The sequence below is a fragment of the Toxorhynchites rutilus genome, chromosome 1 (assembly GCF_029784135.1).
Source record: "Toxorhynchites rutilus septentrionalis strain SRP chromosome 1, ASM2978413v1, whole genome shotgun sequence".
NCBI classification, from domain to species: Eukaryota; Metazoa; Arthropoda; class Insecta; order Diptera; family Culicidae; genus Toxorhynchites; species Toxorhynchites rutilus.
In genome coordinates this window covers 83,718,086-83,737,862 of record NC_073744.1, presented here as the reverse complement: position 1 = coordinate 83,737,862, position 19,777 = coordinate 83,718,086, and the positions used below count along the sequence as shown (strand labels likewise).

The following is a 19,777-nucleotide window of genomic DNA, read 5'->3' as shown; positions in this document are numbered from 1 at the left end:
AGCTGGATGGGAAGAAATTTTCCAACTGTGAAAGTTGTGGCGAGTGGCAAACGCAATAGCTAAACAGGAAGGTTTAACCGAACATGATGGGAATATCGAGTGATAACAAAAACACAACACCAAAGGTTCTTTTCAGAACCATCAACATATTCATAAAGAGTAAACAGTAAACTAATCCATTTTTCAGGTAGATAGGTATTCACGTAGGAGAAGAAAATAAAACATTATATTTAAAATATATATTTAACAAAAGCTGTCTCCTTTGTATAGTCCTACGTCACTCCGGTTATGTCCCCGACATTACCCACCCGTCTTTTCGTCAACCAGTTTCGGGCTCGATGTTGCCCATCTACTGGACGGTGTCCGACTGGTTACAATAAGTACTAACACATATTCGTACACATATCAGTACTCGTCGAAGAGGAATTTAGCTAAGTTGTCAGCTTCGTCAGATGGAAGAGAGGAGATGATCTGGGCGCATCTTCTTCATTCATGAGTGGATGATAAATGGTACAGATATACATTGACTCCCATGCATTCAACTGTGAGGCTTTCCGGATGTATTTGATTATTTTAGCCTTCTCCCAATCTATGGTGTGGTCTTGAGCTAAAGCGTGTGCTGCTACACTCGAATCGTTAACCCTTTCATTATCTACCGCATTATTATGTTCACGTAGACGGATTTTGAATTTTTGACGTGTTTGGCCGATGTACACGTTGGTGCAGTCTTTGCAAGAGACCTGATAGATCCCTGATTTTTCATCCAGCGGAATTTGATCTTTAAGGTTGCACAAAATGTCTTTCAATGTGCTCTCGCTTTGTACACCACATGAAACCCATGTTTCCGGAAGATAGACTGGACTGCGTTGGTCTGTCCATAGGTATGTTGTAAAGACGATGCGCCATGGAATGAAAAGCTGCTTGCTTTTGAGCGCCAAAATGGTTGGAGTCGGAGGTTATGTATCTGTCTGAAGACGTTGGTTTACGGTATATCCCAAACTTTAGCCGATTATCTTCCCTCCGGGTAATATTCAAATCCAGAAAAGGAAGTGTACCGTCCTTTTCTTTTTCAACAGTAAACTTGATGGTTGTATGTTGAGAGTTCAGTAATTCCAACGTCTGTTTCAGGTAACGTTTCACGTCTCGTGAGTGGTGATAACTGTCCTTACGTTAGCACAAACCAAAATTAAGGTTTTAGGGAGCAATAAATGTTTTATGGCTGTTCAGCACTCTTCCCACCTCTCTAAAGGGGGGCTTCCAAACATGTGAAACACAAATTTCTGTATACTCGAGAATCAATCAAACAAAACGGGCCAAATATGGCATGTGGACGTTTTAGGGGACACGAAACGTTTCTATGGTGAATTGACACTCCTCCCCCATCTCTAAAGGGAGGCTACCATACGAATTAAACACAAATTTCTGTATAACTCGAAAACTAATTAAGCAAATGGAGCCAAATTTGGCATTTGGAGGTTTTTGGATACGAGAAATGTTTCTATGATGTTTCCTCTCTCCTGTGAAATGGAGAGGGGGTTCCGTAAAAATAATACACTTATTTCAACCAAACATATTCCAACCACACATGATAATTGAAGGGGTGTAAGTGATTTCATCGATTTCTCTACATCGACTCTCTCTTTTGGTCATAACATAGCTGCAAATACATTCCCAGCTGTATTTGACAATGCGGAAGGCAGGTCAGAGCCTCATCTATCGGATTCTATAGCAAACTCAAATTGGAACGTTTTTGCAGTTGAGTTATTAATTGAAGAAAAGGTTGATGAAGAGAAATCGATCAAGTCACTTACACCCCTTGCATTCTAAGCCCCTCAATTGGAAAACTCTGAAGGAACATAGGAAAAATCGGAGATTTCAATTCGCATATGAGAAACATGTTGTTTGCAAGAGGTTAAAAAATCTTGAGTTATGCAGATGAGAATTGTGTCTGAAAATAATCTGATAATATAATGACGAGTTTAGGTAGGTACTAGGAATTTAATGGTAAAAGATAATTTTGAAGAGTAGATTATAAGATCAATCAATGAACAGTTCTGCGATTGGACCCATGAATGTGCGCTTAGTAAAAAAAACGTGAATGTGATAACGATAAATAATTTTTAGGAAGGACGAAGTTTGCTGCTAAAATCTAGCTAGTATATTATAAAAATGATATACACGTATTGGAGAGTAGAGCATGTTCTCTTATTTTTCGGCGCATTCAGTGTAATAAATCGGGATGCTATAACATGTGCTAAAAATGAACTTTGGGTGTACTGACCGTAGTTCGAGTACACATAAAGGTAATATTATATTATCAGGCACGTAGCGTAACCGGCACGGCACGTTTCATGCAAGACAAATATTATTGCGTGTGTTTCAAATGTGTATGCGTATATATAGCGGAACGGCTCCGGGCATACACAGCACGCTTCAGACAAATGCATGAAGGAATTCTCGAAAAGAATATTTTGTCGGTGCCGGGCACGAACTACATGGGCGAGTAGCACCATACATACAAACCCAACGTCGAAGTTCGTGGTGTGGGTGCGTTCGTCGCTCTTCGGTACGACATCGGTTCAATCACCAGTAGCATTTCTCCGCTCCGTCTGCGCTGCCGGTCCGTACAGAGAAGTTGCTATGCCTGATGATATGAATATATCATGTATTTGTCTGCCGGTGTCGGTACGTGCCGTTTACGCTACGTGCCTGATAATATAAAACGGCCTTAAGTCGAATCGATTGTCTGTTTTTTCCCCACCCGTTGGAAAACGAGATGTAAAGAAGGTGATATTCAGAAGACTGGGATCAGTTGTTGGTGCATTTCCTATCCAGAAGAATAACACTTCGTGCCAGTGCCGAAAATTTTCTTATGGGTTTCCTAAGTTCACCAAATCGGCCAGCTTTGTATACCGACTGCGATAACAAGATTCCTATGAGATGCGATACCAAATAGAGTGCATTCACTGATGCAAATACTTCTACAGTGTTGGATTCTAATATTTATTGGTCATTGTACAATAATTTATTATACCATTGCATTCAAATATAATTTTCTAATAGGGATCAGAGCACTGACTCTTCAATCGAAACTGGGATCGGCTATTATAGTATATCAGAAAAATGGACATATCTATAATACGAAAAATAAACAAGCTACCTTGAATGTGTAACAGTGATAAAAAAGCTAACAACAGTTATGTGAAACCGTTGCAACTACGATACAATTCATTTCGTTGTAAAGACAAAGTTCTTTCTACTCAAACGTAATGGCTCTTTTGATTGTGCACAATTCGAGGTAACATGGTTTTATCAAAGAGAATAGCTCTCGAATGAGAATTAATTGAATTTAATCTAACACAAATTCCATTCTTCCGTTCATTCTGATTCGTTGAGGATTATCCATAATTGTGAAAACTTATAGGACTTATTGGACAGGGTTGAACCGAGCTCTCGTAGATTTATGAACACGAGCGAAGCAGCTAGAAAATAACTTTCATCCGATTCCATACATTCGAGCAGACCCTGTTTGGAGTCATCGTTCCGCTAACCAACGAAAGGCTTCACCGGATGTCATGTTTACCACCCTTCGCAACATAAGGAGGAACATTTATCGATTCAGGAAGTTGTTTTCTTTACATCTTGCCAGAAAATTGCTTTTCGCGTGTCAGTTACAGGTCGGACTCGATTATATACAGACTCGATTAAATGTGATTCGATTATATACAATTTTGGAATTTTGGATTGTATTGTTGGGGGATTCAGGTTCGTGGGTTGAGTACTACCTCCAATAGCTCCAAAGATGCACCATTTAGCACTGGAACGTACCTTTGGTCCTACGTTGTGAAAGCTTTTATTTGTCCAAACTTTATTCCTTCCTTCCTATTGAATACCGTCCTTTCCCAATCCTTCACGAATCCTGTTGTCCGCTTTCCTTTTCCTCCATAGACTTCCAACTCCAACCAATTAAAATTCAATATATACAAATTTATTAGAACCACTTTTCAATTTTGTCACAATAATATAATTTTTGTATTTTTACAGTATTTATTCCTTGGTGATCGGTCGGATACTGATCACTATAGCAATTCTATCTCCCTTTTTACATGGTCTATTGAGTTTCGTTCGTGTTCGGTCTATTGCTATAATTTTCTGAGTGTATTGTGAGTGTAGCTTATCTGTGTTATTTGTATAACAGTTTGTACAGGGTGGTCATTTTGTGTGTCATTTCAGTCTTGAAATTAATGTTTGATTTTAATTTGTTACATTTAAGTTCACGATGGCTAAATATGCAAACATAACCGCCCCCCTTGAAACTAGTTTCAACACTATCTCTAACTAATAAATTCATAGCTAATAATTCAATGATTACAAAATTCCCATTTCAATTCATAACTCTGCGAGTGTTCCAGTGTCCTCTAAAGGTAAAGGGCAAATTCGGTTGACTGGGCGCTTGTAAGTTCCTCTCGTTGTCCTTATAGTGACTACCCGAACGACTCAATCTGCGCCCGGGTGAAGATCAACTATCCTCGCTAGTGGCCATTGTAAAGGTGGGACGTTGTCCTCGCGAAGGATCACGATGCTGCCGATGCGTATAATGCTTTGGTGAAGGTTCTTGGTTGATTGCTGTAGTCCAGTGATGAACTCCTGGCTCCAGCGCTGCCAATAACGTTGGAAAAGCTGTTGTCGTTGCTGATAATGAGCTAAGCGGTTAGTGGGTATGGCGGTAAGGTCAGGATCGTTAAGAGCCTTCATTGATGACCCGATCAAAAAATGAGCTGGGGTGAGGGCCTCAAAATCGTTTGGATCATCTGATAATGGTGCTAGAGGTCTCGAATTTAGGGTGGCTGATATTTGTACGAGAAGAGTACAAAAGTTCTCGTGACTTAGCTGGTTGTTACCGATTTCTTTTTTCAGGCAAATTTTGGCGGAGCGCACCGCTGCCTCCCATAATCCTCCAAAATTGGGAGCGCGGGGTGGAATCATATGCCAAGAAATTCCTAGCTGGGACAACTCAGATCCAATAGCTTGTTGTCCGGCTTTGCTGTTGAGCCCCCTGTACAGATCATGTAGCTCGTACTTAGCGCCTTGAAAGTTTGTAGCGTTGTCGGAGTGAATCTGCGATGGAATCCCATGGTGCCCGACAAACCGGCGAAGGGCAGACAGGAATCCAGCTGTCGAAAGATCCATGACAAGCTCTAGATGGATTGCCTTGGTCGTGAAGCAAATGAACACGGAAATATAACATTTCAGTGGGGCTGCTCGACGATGAGGTGGCTTCAAATAGAAAGGCCCGCAAAAGTCAACTCCAGTTATTAGAAACGGGCGAGCTGGACGTATACGAGTAGAGGGTAGTTGCCCCATTGGTTGTTGAATCGATGTGGGGTTTGAACGAAAGCAGCGATGGCACTTACGAAGGATGAAACTGACGGCCCTCTTTCCATGTATTGGCCAAAACTCCTGTCTCATAACTGCAAGCGTAAGTTGATTTCCTCCATGGTGTGTTTGGATATGATAATATTCAATCAGTATGCGTGTTAAATGATGTGATTTTGGCAAAATCGCCGGATGTTTCGTCGAATAATCCTCCAGAGAATGCCGTAGACGACCACCGACCCTTATTATGTTATCTTTATCTAAAAAAGGAGATAATAGCTTTAATGGTGATTGGCGAGAAACTTGGTATCGCTTCTTTAAGGAATCGATTTCTTCGTTGAAACATTCTTCCTGAGCCAGTCGTACGAGAACCATTTTTGCAGCGTTGATTTCATATACTGTCAAAAACACAGAAGTGTTCCGTCTTATGGGATTTCGACAATTCTCAATAAATCGTAGACAAAGCGCAACTATCCTAATCAATGGAAGGAAAGAAGATCGAAGTGAGAAGATAAAACTGGGTTCATTCACAGTGGCGGTTGTGATGGCTATGGGAGCGAGAACTCGAGATTCCAGATCTATTTCCTCAGGAACGGATATAGAAATGTCCGTCTGCCATTTCAATGGCTCCTGTTTCAGCCATGAAGGTCCTTGCTTCCAAAGATCACTGATCAAAAAATCTTCAATAGGCATTCCTCGGGAAACAAGATCCGCAGGATTTTCTTTGCCGGCTACATGTAGCCACAAATGTCCATATGTAGCTGTCTGGATAACTGAAACGCGGTTTGCGATGAAAGTTTTCCACGAATTCGGTGGGGCCCTCAGCCAATGGAGAACCACGGTTGATTCCGACCAGAAAAATGAACGGATGTGATCTAACGCGAGGGCCTTAATAACGGTTTGATATAACCGGGCAGCTTCTCTCGCTGCGCATAGTTCTAATCTCGGAATCGTTAATCGCTTTAGTGGAGCGACCCGAGATTTCGACGATAGAAGTTCAACACGTACGTTGCCCTGTCGATTTATGGAACGAATATACATGCAGGCTCCGTACGCAAGATCCGATGCGTCGGCGAAGCAATGAAGTTGAACGTCGACGTAATCTGGAATGAAACAAAATCTGGGTATGCTGAAGTTGGCCAATTTAAACAAACGAGGGTCAAATAATTTAGCGATCGCAGCCAGTATGCGCCGCCTGGTCCATTCACCTTCATCATCTCCAACATTGTAAAGGAATCTAAGCTGGTCAGCTTTCGGTTCCCAAGTAATCCCTAGAGTTTTAACCTTTTCATCGGGATTTTATTCAAAGGTTATTGTGAGGTTAGTTCCTAACTGTTCTTCAGGAATGTCAGACAACACTTCAGGTCGATTCGCACCATTTACGGATTGGAAAACCTCCTTTATTCATCAACGACGTTAAATCTTCCCTCAATTCGATAGCTTCGTCGACACTTGGGGCTCCTCCAATATAGTCGTCGACGTAGAAATCCTTTTCTAGCGCTGATCGAGCTTTATTACCTTCCATTCCTTCGTCTTCAGCTAGCTGTTTCAGCACCCGTGTTGCTAAGAAAGATGAAGGAGTGAGTCCATACGTAACTGTAAGTAGTTCGTACACACCTATGGGCTCATCTTCTGAGAAGCGGAAAAATATTCGTAAACGGAGGTTGTCTTTGTTATCATGAAGTATTTGTCTGTACATTTTTTCGACATCTCCCACAAGTGCTACCTCATACTTGCGGAAACGTAAGAGCAAATTCAATAAGTCGTCTTGAATTACGGGTCCTTTCAAAAGAGCGTCGTTGAGGGAGTAACCGCTGTCTGTACGCGTCGAAGCATCAAAGACGACGCGTACTTTTGTAGTCGTGCTTGCTTGTTTGATCACCGCGTGGTGCGGCAAATAAAATACCTTCCGCCGGTACGGTTCTTGGACTTCTGATTGAAGCTCCAAATCCGATATCTTCCGCATGTGTTGCATAAACAAATATTCCTTCATGAATGAATGATATTGTTCCTTCATGTTCTGGTTCCGTTCCAGTCGTTTTTCCAATTTCCGGTATCTATCCAATGCCATTGCTCGAGAATTTCCCAACATCCGATCCCAGTTCGTATGTTTGGGTAACTTAATGATGTATCGACCATTTTCTGATCTTGAGTGTGTTCTTTTGAAGTCCTCTTCGCATTCTTGTTCCTCCTTAGACCAAGCAGGCTGGTCTTCACAACCATCTACCCGCCAGAATTTTTCGATCAGTTCCTCGATTTTCTCGGTGGTTGTTGCTGTGCAGCATCGCACTGTCCTTTTCCGTGGTATGCTTTCATCACGACCAGAAACAATCCACCCAAAAACTGAATTCACAAGTATCGGTAGCTTCGGACCCAAGACCATCTTTTTCACCTCCCTGTCTACCAAGAAACCGAAGAAATGCTCTGCGCCTAATAGAAGATCAATGCGACTACTGAAATTGAATTGAGGATCCGCCATCTGAAGATTGGGAGGAATATTCCAATGGGAAATTGGTACCGTTGCTGAAGGAAGTTCAGCTGTGACCCGCTGTAACACCAAGAAATCCAATCCAATGGAAAAATCGCTAACTCGGGAATGGACCGTTGTACTAACCGCATGTCTCGCCGTTGATTCAGACTGTCCAACTCCCGTTATTGGAATGCAAATCGGTCGACGTTTAAGCTTCAGCATTTGACACAGCCTCTCACTCATAACATTAACCTGGGATCCATTATCCAACAACGCTCGAGCTAGTTGTTTATTACCATTTTGATCGTGTATCGCTACCACCACCGTAGAAAGAAATACTCTAGAACTCAAGCTATTCTTTTTAGTTCCGACACTATATGATCCTGCTGTGGATCCTTCTGCTGCATCACTGTCTCTTCCGTCTGTTATTTCTGCAGCGATGTGCATCCTAGCTACGTCACTTTTCCGTCCAGTCGTTGATTCGTTGTCTTCTGAACTGCCGCTTGTTGCCTTTGCTGGTTGAAATCCCGGATGTATCAATGTGTTGTGTTTCTTCCCGCATTTCTTACAGCTAAACTTCGAGTTGCAATCTCGTACCCAGTGACCTGTCTTAAAACAATTGCCACATAAACGCTTGCCGTTGACGAAATCTAACTTTTCCTTCAGCCCGAGATCCTGGAATTTTGAACACCGTACCAAATAATGCAGATCGCCACAACATAGACAAGTAGGCTCGTTCCTTCCGCCTTCCGAAGAAGCATGCACCGCTATACGCTCACGTTTCATAATTGTCTTGGGTTGGCCCGAACCATTGTTTGCGTTGGACAACACCGCATCTAATACTCTTGTTCGTTTCTCCAAGAAGTCCACCAATACCGAAAATGTTGGTTCTTTTATCGATGCGGCATGATCTTCCCATAACTGCGAAGTGCGAGAATCCAGCTTAGAGCACATCCAATGGATAATCATCGCTCCCCAATGTTCCGTCTTCTCACCCAGTTGCTTCAAGATCTTCAGTCGTTGATCAAACTCGTCCACCAGTCCATGTATTCGTCCCGCCGTCTCTTTTTCAATCCTCGGGAATTCCATCAACGCCTGGAGATGTCGCTTCTTTAACAGGTATTCGTTGGAGTAGCGCTTGCTGATGGTGTCCCACGCTATCATATAATTTCCGTTGGTGATCGTGAGAGACTCGATCAGTTTGGCCGCCTCCCCTTTTAGTGCAGATTTCAGATAATGAAATTTCTGCACGTCACTGAGTTCATTAGAGTCATGTATCAATGATACAAACGTTGACTTGAAAGAAAGCCCTTGACCTTTGAAATCCCCGTTAAACTCTGGTAGAGAAATTTGCGGTAACCGAACGCCTGTGTGCGCACCCAAAGCACCATTGTTACGACCAATAGTGTTATCCAAATTTGCTGGAGATGGAGGAGGTTCTAATTTACCCAGCAGGCTAGCAAAAATTCGATCGCGTTTTCTAAGTTTGTCCTTAATTTTCCCAGCCATACCCTCACTGTAACCTGCTCTTGTTTTGCTAATGTGCACTACTCGAACGCCGCTCCGTTGGACCAACCAATGAAATGAAATAAAATTCTCACGAAGCACCACCAAACCAGAATAATAATTTTGGACAGCTACTAACCTGTAGCCTGTCAATAACAGGCCTTGATTTAATTAAATATCTCCTTACGCTTTCGAATATAGTATATTTATACAGATGTTCAGCAAGATCGCTCACCGCCTCTCGTCCGAGTACTCCAGCTTCCGACAATGTGCTGATTGTGACAGCTATTTCAAACTTCCCACTGATTTTTGTAGTACGATCTGCTTCCTTGACAGCAGCCAAACCGATGTAGAGATGCCGAGACCGTGGCTTAGGATACGTTATCCGAATCGTCCGCTGTAGATTGGGATTACTGTCCAGTTGCAAAATAACTGCCAGTACCACTCCGTTGAACCGATGAAATAAAAAAATATCTCACATAGCACCACCAAAATCAGAATAAATACGTTGGACAGCTACTAACCTGTAGCCTGCCAACAACAGGCTTTGATTTAATGAAAATATTTCTCAGCACTCTGCACTGATGTGAATCCGCAGTACTAAACGCACCACTCGATCAAGCAATATTGCTCACCACCTCACGTCGAAGTCCGAAAATGATCACTTTTCGCGCCTTTGTGTGTGTATCAGCTTCAGAATGTGTTTGACGCCTGATTTAACACAGTTTGCTTCCTCAACAATCCCGTTGTAGTCAGTCCGATATACAGCGTTATCCAATTGGCGTGAAATAATATCACGATACGATGTTGGGCGAAGTACCAATGCCGTTCAAGCGTTCAATGAAATGAAAAATTATCTTCCACAGCATCACTCAAATCAGAATAAAAATATAGGACAGCTACTAACCTGTAGCCTGTCCATAACAGGCTTTGTATTTTTTGATATTTCGAATAACGCCTATCGTCTATTCAAGAATCCACGATAACCAAGAGTGATGATTGTCACCTACCAACCGATGTGACTCCACCGTAGCATATAATAACATTTGAAACAGCCGTCCGATGCGATGTAATTCGATTCGATTAAATTTCCATATCCAGCATAATAAATTCCGTCCGTAAAAAGCTTGCTGTTGAAATATTTCACCACAGTATTTCACCAACAACCAGCAGCTATGGCGTTCGGCGCCATCAAGTCCTCTTGAAATATTTCAGCGACGATCTTATTGTCTTCAAGACAATGTAACAATGATCCAATTGTTCTCAGAACAATGGATTGATGAGTCAATTATCCTCAGAACAATGTGACACTTTGATGTAATGATGATCCAATTATCCTCAGGATCGACCCAACTTAACCACGAATCCTGGTCACGGCACCAATTTTGGGGGATTCAGGTTCGTGGGTTGAGTACTACCTCCAATAGCTCCAAAGATGCACCATTTAGCACTGGAACGTACCTTTGGTCCTACGTTGAATACCGTCCTTTCCCAATCCTTCACGAATCCTGTTGTCCGCTTTCCTTTTCCTCCATAGACTACCAACTCCAACCAATTAAAATTCAATATATACAAATTTATTAGAACCACTTTTCAATTTTGTCACAATAATATAATTTTTGTATTTTTACAGTATTTATTCCTTGGTGATCGGTCGGATACTGATCACTATATCAATTCTATCTCCCTTTTTACATGGTCTATTGAGTTTCGTTCGTGTTCGGTCTATTGCTATAATTTTCTGAGTGTATTGTGAGTGTAGCTTATCTGTGTTATTTGTATAACAGTTTGTACAGGGTGGTCATTTTGTGTGTCATTTCAGTCTTGAAATTAATGTTTGATTTTAATTTGTTACATTTAAGTTCACGATGGCTAAATATGCAGACATACAGTTTGGAGTTTTTTTTTTCATATTTCAAATAAGGGGGTCTTCGTAGCCTAATTGGTTGCGTGGTTGCGAACAACCATGAGCCGAGCTCAGGGCCCTCAACTGACCATCTTTGTGTGTTATTCTAGATACTACGTTCACGCAACAATCATCATGTGACGGTAATCCCAGCCTCTCACTCCACATACGATCGATCTGCTGCATCGGTAATTGGTGCTATTTATAAGCTGTGTCCAACTGTGAACACTTGAACAATAGAAATATTCTTACGCCGAAAAATGCGACATGTGTTGTGTATCGATAGAATAGGAATGAATACTCTTAAGCCTGAATGGCTAATGTGTAATAGATAAAAAATGTGTACCGATGAGATAAGAATACTTTTACGCCTGTATGGCCTGTATGGTATACTGTGTAATATACAACATGAGAAAAAAATGTACACGATAAATTCGGCTCTGTTACAGCGGAATTGCTAGATGAGCCTAGTAATAAAAATGAAACATCTGGGATAAAGAATATATATATCAAATATGAATAATTTCAAGAAGATATGTAACCTTTCAACGTTTAAGTGAAATTTAAGTTGCTATTACATGTACAGTGGGGTAAAAATCGTGATTTTTGAAGATTCTGCTTGAATTTTCACAAGGAATTCTTTATATCGATTTTGCAGCCCAATTAAGAAAGATAGAAGTTGGGTGTCAAAGAACAAATTGTAGGGCGGTTTGAGAGCTTCAATTTAGTTGATAGAAACAATCAAGTTTAATATAAATTTCTAGGATGAAATGAATAATAACACATTAAAAATTATTAACTTTAAAGTTTTTTACTTCCAAAATGTTACTAAAATTAACTAATTTAGTTGTTCCACTACTATATCCTGTACTAATTTTTTTCATCTTTCAAATGAGAGCATCAGAATCGTCTTCCATAGCGTACTTTTAAATGTAGAGCCAGTTTGAGGCAATAGAGTCCGAAACAAAAAAAAAGTTCTATAACTCTGTCATTGTTGAAATTCGAACTTATTTTTTTTTTCATCAAATATAATCGTCTATCATCTCCTGAGAGAATCTGGATGAAATCATATTTGTTATGTGAGAAAGGTGTTTTCTAACTTTAAGGGGATGAATCAAAAATTAAATTCCTCTTTTATGTACAAAAAAAAACGAAAAATACATGCAAAAAAATTTTTTTTTTCTCGATTATATACAGGATTCGATTATATACAGTGAAAAGATATCAGAAACTGTATATAATCGAGTCCACCCTGTATCACATTTTCTTGTTTTGTGTGTAGTCTCGAGCCGTTCAGTTTAGCTTATTTTCATTCATGTATCTTCTATGTTGGCAAACTTCAGCAAATGGATTAACCCTTTCTCTACGGCAATGTGCTACCGCTGAACAGAGCATTGCGCCGAAAAGTATGCACATCGCGCTGGTGTGATCGATGTGCAGTATCACTCTCATGTCGTCTAAAGACGACGCTCGTAGCGAAAGGGTTAAAGAAGTGTTGAACTATCTTCAACAGCAGTACCGAGCTGTACATACGAATGCGCTGAAGGTCAGTGTTGGTTCTGGCTGCACTGCATTAGCCTTTTTCGATCTTATCTATGGGGCTGGTGCTAGCGGGCGCACTTTAGCCCAGTTCTCCTTTCTCTCAGCTCTCACTTCGCGAGCCGATCAGCCAGTATACCCGACCGGCCGGCTGCTTGAAGTGGTCTAGTTAGTAGTTTTTCGACCCGCATTAAGGGAACACCAAAAATAAAGTGTAGTGCATGTGAAATTCTGCCCTGCTGATTATTGCTGCCCAGTTGCTGTCCCACCACAGCTGAAAAGAAACACAACGTAGGATAATAGAACCATCATAATTTTGGTGCCGTGACCAGGATTTGGTCCGAGCCACGTGCCGAGCACTGTTGGAACCAGGGCGCTGCCATCTTCAAAGTCAGCATTGACGGAGTTTTTTGTTCCCGTTTACTGCTTGTAACAGTACAAGGCTCGATTTATCGGGCGAAAGGTAAAGACCTGTCCGATAAGATTTTGTGAGTATCGCAGGTGCCCTTCAGATCCTATTTTTTTCTTTTTGCATGCACTGATCAACTTCGCTTGTTCGTGGTCTACAATTTGCCACTGAAACTGGACGGTGGCATTGTTTCTGGCCTAGAGCGCCATTTCGCTACCTCGATCACCGAACACAATTGGACCATTGTGCACCGTGGCGTCCCTAGCTATTGTGTATTCATCGGCGTCCCTAGCCATTGTGTATTCATCTAGCCATTGTGTATTCATCGGCGTCCCTAGCCATTGTGTATTCATCTGTGTGACGATCCCCATCGAGGATTTTCCGTGTTGTGGCACTACGCGCCGTGGTTTTCGGTAGACCTGTTGCAGTGCAGCAAATCTGGCGATACGCACTGCGGCATTGGACCTTTTTCCTTATAGCTGCCCCCTCGTGGCAGTACATCGCCGAGTTCGTTGGATTGACGGTGTCCGTGACGATACTCGCTGCTCTGTAGGACGATTTACTTTTCCCGCTACCCCTGCGGTGGATTCGGGCTCCCTTCGCTACCCTCTGTGACCATTTCGACGGACTAGTGTGACGATTCTCAGTACGAACCGTACTGCATCGAGTTCCGGTTGGCTGAATAAAAATACAAGGCTCGATTTATCGGGCGCAAGGTAAAGACCTGTCCAATTAGATTTTGCGAGTATCGCAGGTGCCCTTTAGATCCCTTTTTTTCTACAAGGCACATTTTGGCTTGGATCAGGTCATCCGGTGAGCATCCATTGCTGATTCATCAAGCCTCTGCGGAAGATGGCAGAAACGCGGACGGTGGCGCAGATGCTATCCCGGCGTGAGACGCTGCTTACATCGTTGGGTCGGGCAGAAGCTCTCATCGAAGGATATGTTGCAGAACGGGACCAAGCGCAGGCTTCAGTGCGTCTTCAATATCTCGACGGCATCTGGAATGGGCTCGAAGCTGTGCAGGCGCAGCTCGAGGACAACGAAACTACGGATGAAGGTAGGGCAGAGCATGCATGTGTTTGTGAGCAGTTTGAATCTCGGCTGTTTGAAATTAAAGCTAGTCTCCTTGCAAAATTACTTCCACTTCCCGTTATTCAAGACCACAGCCCTCCTCCCATTCGTAGTTCCTCCACTCTCTCTGGTATCAAGTTGCCTACGATCTCTTTGCCCGAATTCGACGGTGATTACATGCAATGGCTTGCATTCCACGACACTTTCATGGCGCTCATTCACTCGAATCCGGAGTTGCCGGATATTCAGAAGTTCCACTATCTACGAGCAGCTGTCAAGGGTGAAGCTGCTCAGCTGATAGAATCCATCGGAATCAGTTCCGTCAACTACGCTACGACTTTGGAGAGCCGCTACTCTAACGACTATTTGCTGAAGAAGAGACACCTGCAGGCGCTCTTCGACATCCCTCGCATGAAGAAGGAGTCCGCTGCGACGTTGCATAGCCTGGTGGATGACTTCGAGCGGCATACGAAGATTCTGCAGCAGCTGGGGGAACCAACCGATTCCTGGAGCGCCATCTTGGAGCATCTTCCGTGCACGCGACTGCACGACGACTCACTGAAGGCTTGGGGGGACCACGCGTCAACAGTGGAGAACCCGGACTACGCCTGTCTCATCGATTTCCTACAGAGGAGAACCTGAGTGCTGGAATCCATTTCGGTGAATCACCATACCGCCGAGTCTTCAAGTGGTCATTTTCATTCGTCGAAGAGAAATCACTCTCATTCCCAGTTTCGCCTCTCTTCTTGCGCATCGACTACCAGCTCTGGGGGTAAGTGCAGTGCTTGCGGCGAAGCGCACTTCATCGCGAGGTGTTCCAAGTTTCAAAGCCTTCCGATGAGAGATCGACATAAGTTGGTGACTTCCAAACGGCTATGCCACAACTGTTTGAGCAGTGGACACTTCGTTCGCAATTGTTCCTCCACTCTCAACCGTCGCAAATGTAATCGACGGCATCACACTTTTCTCCATGAAACTGATTCACGAAAAGCCAGTAGCCAAAATGCTTCTTCTGGTTCAACAGCAGTCTCGTCAGGGTCATCTTCCACTCCATCACCTACGGTCGATCCTTCTACGCAATCTATAGTCGCTGCTGCCGAAAATGCTCTACCTGTCGAGGTCAGTACTGCTCTACAACAGCCCCGTGAGAACGTCTTTCTGCTCACCGTTGTCGTGAAGGTCATCGGTTCCCACGGTTCGGAATATCTCGCTCGCGCTCTCCTGGACAGTGCATCGCAACCAAACCTCATCACAGATCGGATGGCGAGGATTCTACGACTACGTCGACAGTCTGCAAATGTAACGGTCCAAGGCGCAGGTCAGCTTCCGAAATCGATCACTGAATCCGTCTTCGCCCAGGTGCAATCCAGGAAAGGCAACTTCTCTTGTGGTGTTAATTTCCTCGTGATGGATAAAGTGACCGCCGATCTTCCGTCGCAAAGCATTTCCACTGCAGGATGGATAATTCCGGAGGATCTCTTCATGGCTGATCCTTCGTTCAACGAGAGCCAACCAATAGATATGGTTCTAGGCGCCAGGCACTTCTACTCCTTCTTCCCCAGCAACGAACGCATCCAGCTTGACAGAAACGTCCCACTTCTGGTCAATAGCGTCTTCGGATGGATCGTGGCCGGTACTTCGTATGCTGGCCCATTCACGCAGGCATCGATGCCAACCGCCTCGTGTAGTGAAGTTGAGGTTTCCATGGTTTCTCTGGAGGAATGTTTGGAGAGATTCTGGCGAACAGAGGAGCTGACCAACACCGATACATATTCTGTAGAGGAGCGAAGATGCGAGACCCTGTATCAGTCTACTGTCTCCCGAAATGAAGAAGGCCGCTACATCGTGCGTTATCCCCGCAAACCCGACTTTGAAGTCATGATTGGTGAATTCCGAAACAATGCCCAGCGACAATTCGAACACTTGGAAAAGCGACTGGAACGAGATCCACATTTGAAAGAAGAATATCGCAAGTTTATCAAGGAGTATATCTCTCTCGGCCACATGCGGTTGGTCGAAGCTGACGATGATGATGCTCCTGCGTACTACCTGCCCCACCACCCCGTAGTTAAGGAGGAAAGTACGACGACCAAGGTTCGGGTCGTGTTTAACGGCTCAGCGAAAACTTCCACCGGCTTCTCGCTTAATGAAGCTCTTTGCGTGGGTCCCGTGGTGCAGGACGATCTCCTGGATATTATTCTTCGATTCCGTACCTTCCCCATCGCTCTGGTTGCCGACATTGCCAAAATGTACCGGCAAATACTCGTACACCCCGATTACGTCAGGTTCAAGCGCATCCTGTGGCGATTTTCCGGGAAAACACCAATTCAAGTGTACGAGTTGCTAACCGTGACGTACGGCTTGGCTCCATCTTCCTACCTGGCCACACGCACACTGCAGCAGCTAGCGGAAGACGAAGGCGCAGCGTATCCGATTGGCGGTCCAGCGCTCAAGAAGAACTTCTACGTGGACGACTTCATTGGTGGTGCCCAATCTATTGAAGAAGCGATCCGTCTGCGTACCGAGCTCGACGAGCTACTACCGAAGGGTGGTTTCGAGTTGCGGAAGTGGGCCTCTAACCGTCTTGAGGTGTTGCAAGGTCTCAGCAACGAGCAAGTTGGGACACAATCCGCCCTTCACTTCACTCCTGAGGAATCCATCAAGGCGCTTGGGATCATTTGGGAACCTGAAGGCGATTATCTCCGTTTTGATTCCAAGGTGCAGTTTAGTGATGCAGTTTCAACCAAGCGGTCCATTCTGTCCGATGCAGCCAGGCTTTTCAATCCTCTTGGACTCATCGCCCCGGTGGTCGTTCGTGCTGGCCTACATACGTGACAAACCGAGTGGCTGAAATACAGCAGTACACACAAGGCTGCGAATGGAAGCATGTGCGTGGAGTTGACAACCCTGCCGACCTGGTTTCACGAGGAATGTTGGACTTCCTGAACAGCGACTTGTGGAGTCGTGGTCCCGATTGGTTATCTCAGTCATCTCAAAGCTGGCCAATTTCGATTCTTCCGGGTGTTCCAGAGGAAGATTTAGAGGTGAAAACCATCGTGGCGGTCACTCAAGCGTCACCAACAATCAAGCCGTGGTTCTCTCGCTGGTCCTCCTATAGCCGCCTGCTTCATATCATCGGATATTGTGTGCGCTTTGTCAGCAACACCCGATCGAAAGTCCGCACACAACCTTCACACTCAGCGGCTCCCTCTTCACACTTGCTCACCGTCGAGGAGATCAATACGGCCAAAGCGTATCTGACCCGATTGGCCCAGGAAGATGGCTATTTCGCCGAAATAAAGCAGCTGAAGGAGGGTAAGCCCGTCGCGAAACAGTCGCACATCCGTAAAATGACTCCATTCTTCGATCCAGAGGGAGTCTTGAGAGTGGGAGGACGTCTTGAATTTGCTCTTATGCCCTACCAAGCTAAACATCCTGCCCTAATCCCTACCAACCATCCGTTCACCCACCTTATCGCTGAACACTTCCACCGCAAACTGCTTCACGGCGGCGGGCGCTTTCTGTTAACTGCCATTCGCGAGGAGTATTGGCCACCCAGAGGGCGAAGGCTCGTCCACAGTGTGGTTCGGAACTGCTCCCGATGTACACGTCTCAACCCAGTACCGGCTCAGCAGCAAATTGGACAGCTGCCTTTCCATCGAGTCGTTCCAAGCCGCCCGTTCAGCATTACGGGAGTTGACAACGCTGGTCCTGTATATCTTCGCCCAATCCACAAACGCGCCTCGCCATCAAAAGCGTATCTGTGCCAATTTGTGTGCTTCTCGACCAAAGCAGTGCACCTAGAGTTGGTCAGCGACCTATCTACTCAAGGTTTCCTGGCTGCTCTTCGACGCTTCATCGACCGACGTGGAAGGCCTTCCCGCATCTATTCGGACAACGGGAAGAACTTCGAAGGAGCAAGAAACGAACTAGCTGAGATGTTCGCCAAATTCCACGACCGAGCCCAGCAGGACGAAATCATTGCCACCTGCAACGGCGAAGGTATCACCTGGCACATGGTTCCTCCGAAAGCTCCACATTTCGGTGGCCTGTGGGAGGCAGCCGTCAAAGTGGCGAAAAAGCACCTCTACCGAACCCTGGGAACAACTCGCTTATCGTTCGAGGAAATGTCCACCGTTCTCACGCAAATTGAAGCAGCCATGAACAGCCGACCATTGCTTCCGATGATCGAAGACCCCAACGACGTGGCCGCTTTGACTCCAGCTCATTTCCTCATTGGATCATCGCTGCTTGCTCTGCCCGACCCAGATCTGCGACACCTGCCTACGTACAAAGTTGATCACTACCAGCAGCTGCAACTGCATGCGCAGCAATTTTGGATGCATTGGAAGAAGGAGTATCTGCAAGAGCTGCTGAAGGACACCCGATGTTGGATGCGCAACAACGACATTACTCCGGGAAAGCTTGTCATCGTAGTCGACGAGATGCAACCACCGATTCGATGGCCCCTTGCTCGGATCGAAGCCATCCATCCTGGAGGTGATGGATTAACGAGGGTTGTTGATCTACGGACTGCTGGTGGCGGTATCATCACTCGTCCTATCGTCAAGATCTGCATGCTTCCGAGTTCCATGGGCACCCAGAACGAAGAAGAAAACTCCAGCTTGAAGTGGTCTAGTTAGTAGTTTTTCGACCCGCATTAAGGGAACACCAAAAATAAAGTGTAGTGCATGTGAAATTCTGCCCTGCTGATTATTGCTGCCCGGTTGCTGTCCCACCACAGCTGAAAAGAAACACAACGTAGGATAATAGAACCATCAGTCAGCGATCAACGATTATTCAGCATGCAGCATCCTTTTGACGTAGGGCTAAGTCTTCCTTTTAGTGTGTCAAATCATAAAAGATGTTTTTATGTTTATATGAAATAGTAATTTGAACTCACCTTGAAAAAGAATGTCTTACTTCGTTAGCATAAGAATTATCTTGTTTGAGAGGTTTAAAACATTTCTGCACCTTGTTCCCAACAGAGCAAATTTAGTTACCGTATGTATCAACATGATTTCTTTGAGTTTCAATGAGCTGGACGCGTGGGACGACGCGTGCATTGTTATGATGGAGAATAAAAATGCCTGCATGTCTAGGAGGCTGGGGAGGATTCGATCCTCATTTATGCTTTAATCTGCGGGTAGCTTACTTAATTCCAACATAAAACGCGATAATTTCATCACAAGAACACAAGAACGAAAATTTTCCCAAAAGTTATGAGGGCAATAGATTTCTAGACTGGAACGGCAAGTTCTCAATCAGTTGAAAGCAAGTTGTCTCCAATAAATTAATTAATGGAATTCGAAAAACAGCATCGAGCCGAACTCTAGCTTCATCCATTTTGTGTACCGGAAATTGCCGGAATCCCAATGAAACTGTTCCGGTACTGATAGGTGTGTCTTCGCCAGTGTACATTTCTTTCGCTGTTCTTTTGCTTGGCATTAGGAAGACTGCTTCCTCCGTGTGGCTACCAAAATTTCCAATTCAAATC

General features: G+C 44.3%; 4 protein-coding genes across 4 annotated transcripts; 3 read left to right on the top strand and 1 right to left on the bottom strand.

Annotated features, from left to right (window-relative positions):
* Positions 1 to 6,736: 6,736 nt before the first annotated feature.
* On the bottom strand, positions 6,737 to 9,355 carry LOC129761124 (uncharacterized). Its single transcript, XM_055758834.1, has one exon. It carries the CDS (start codon positions 9,353 to 9,355, stop codon positions 6,737 to 6,739), a length of 2,619 nt encoding a protein of 872 aa, XP_055614809.1.
* A 4,703-nt stretch (positions 9,356 to 14,058) lies between these two features.
* On the top strand, positions 14,059 to 14,922 carry LOC129761123 (uncharacterized). The gene has a single exon (XM_055758832.1). The coding sequence runs from the start codon at positions 14,059 to 14,061 to the stop codon at positions 14,920 to 14,922; it is 864 nt and encodes a 287-aa protein (XP_055614807.1).
* A 195-nt stretch (positions 14,923 to 15,117) lies between these two features.
* On the top strand, positions 15,118 to 17,115 carry LOC129761122 (uncharacterized). The gene has a single exon (XM_055758831.1). The coding sequence runs from the start codon at positions 15,118 to 15,120 to the stop codon at positions 17,113 to 17,115; it is 1,998 nt and encodes a 665-aa protein (XP_055614806.1).
* Positions 17,116 to 17,210: 95 nt separating this feature from the next.
* LOC129761121 (uncharacterized) lies at positions 17,211 to 18,923 on the top strand. The gene has a single exon (XM_055758830.1). It carries the CDS (start codon positions 17,211 to 17,213, stop codon positions 18,921 to 18,923), a length of 1,713 nt encoding a protein of 570 aa, XP_055614805.1.
* Positions 18,924 to 19,777: the final 854 nt, after the last annotated feature.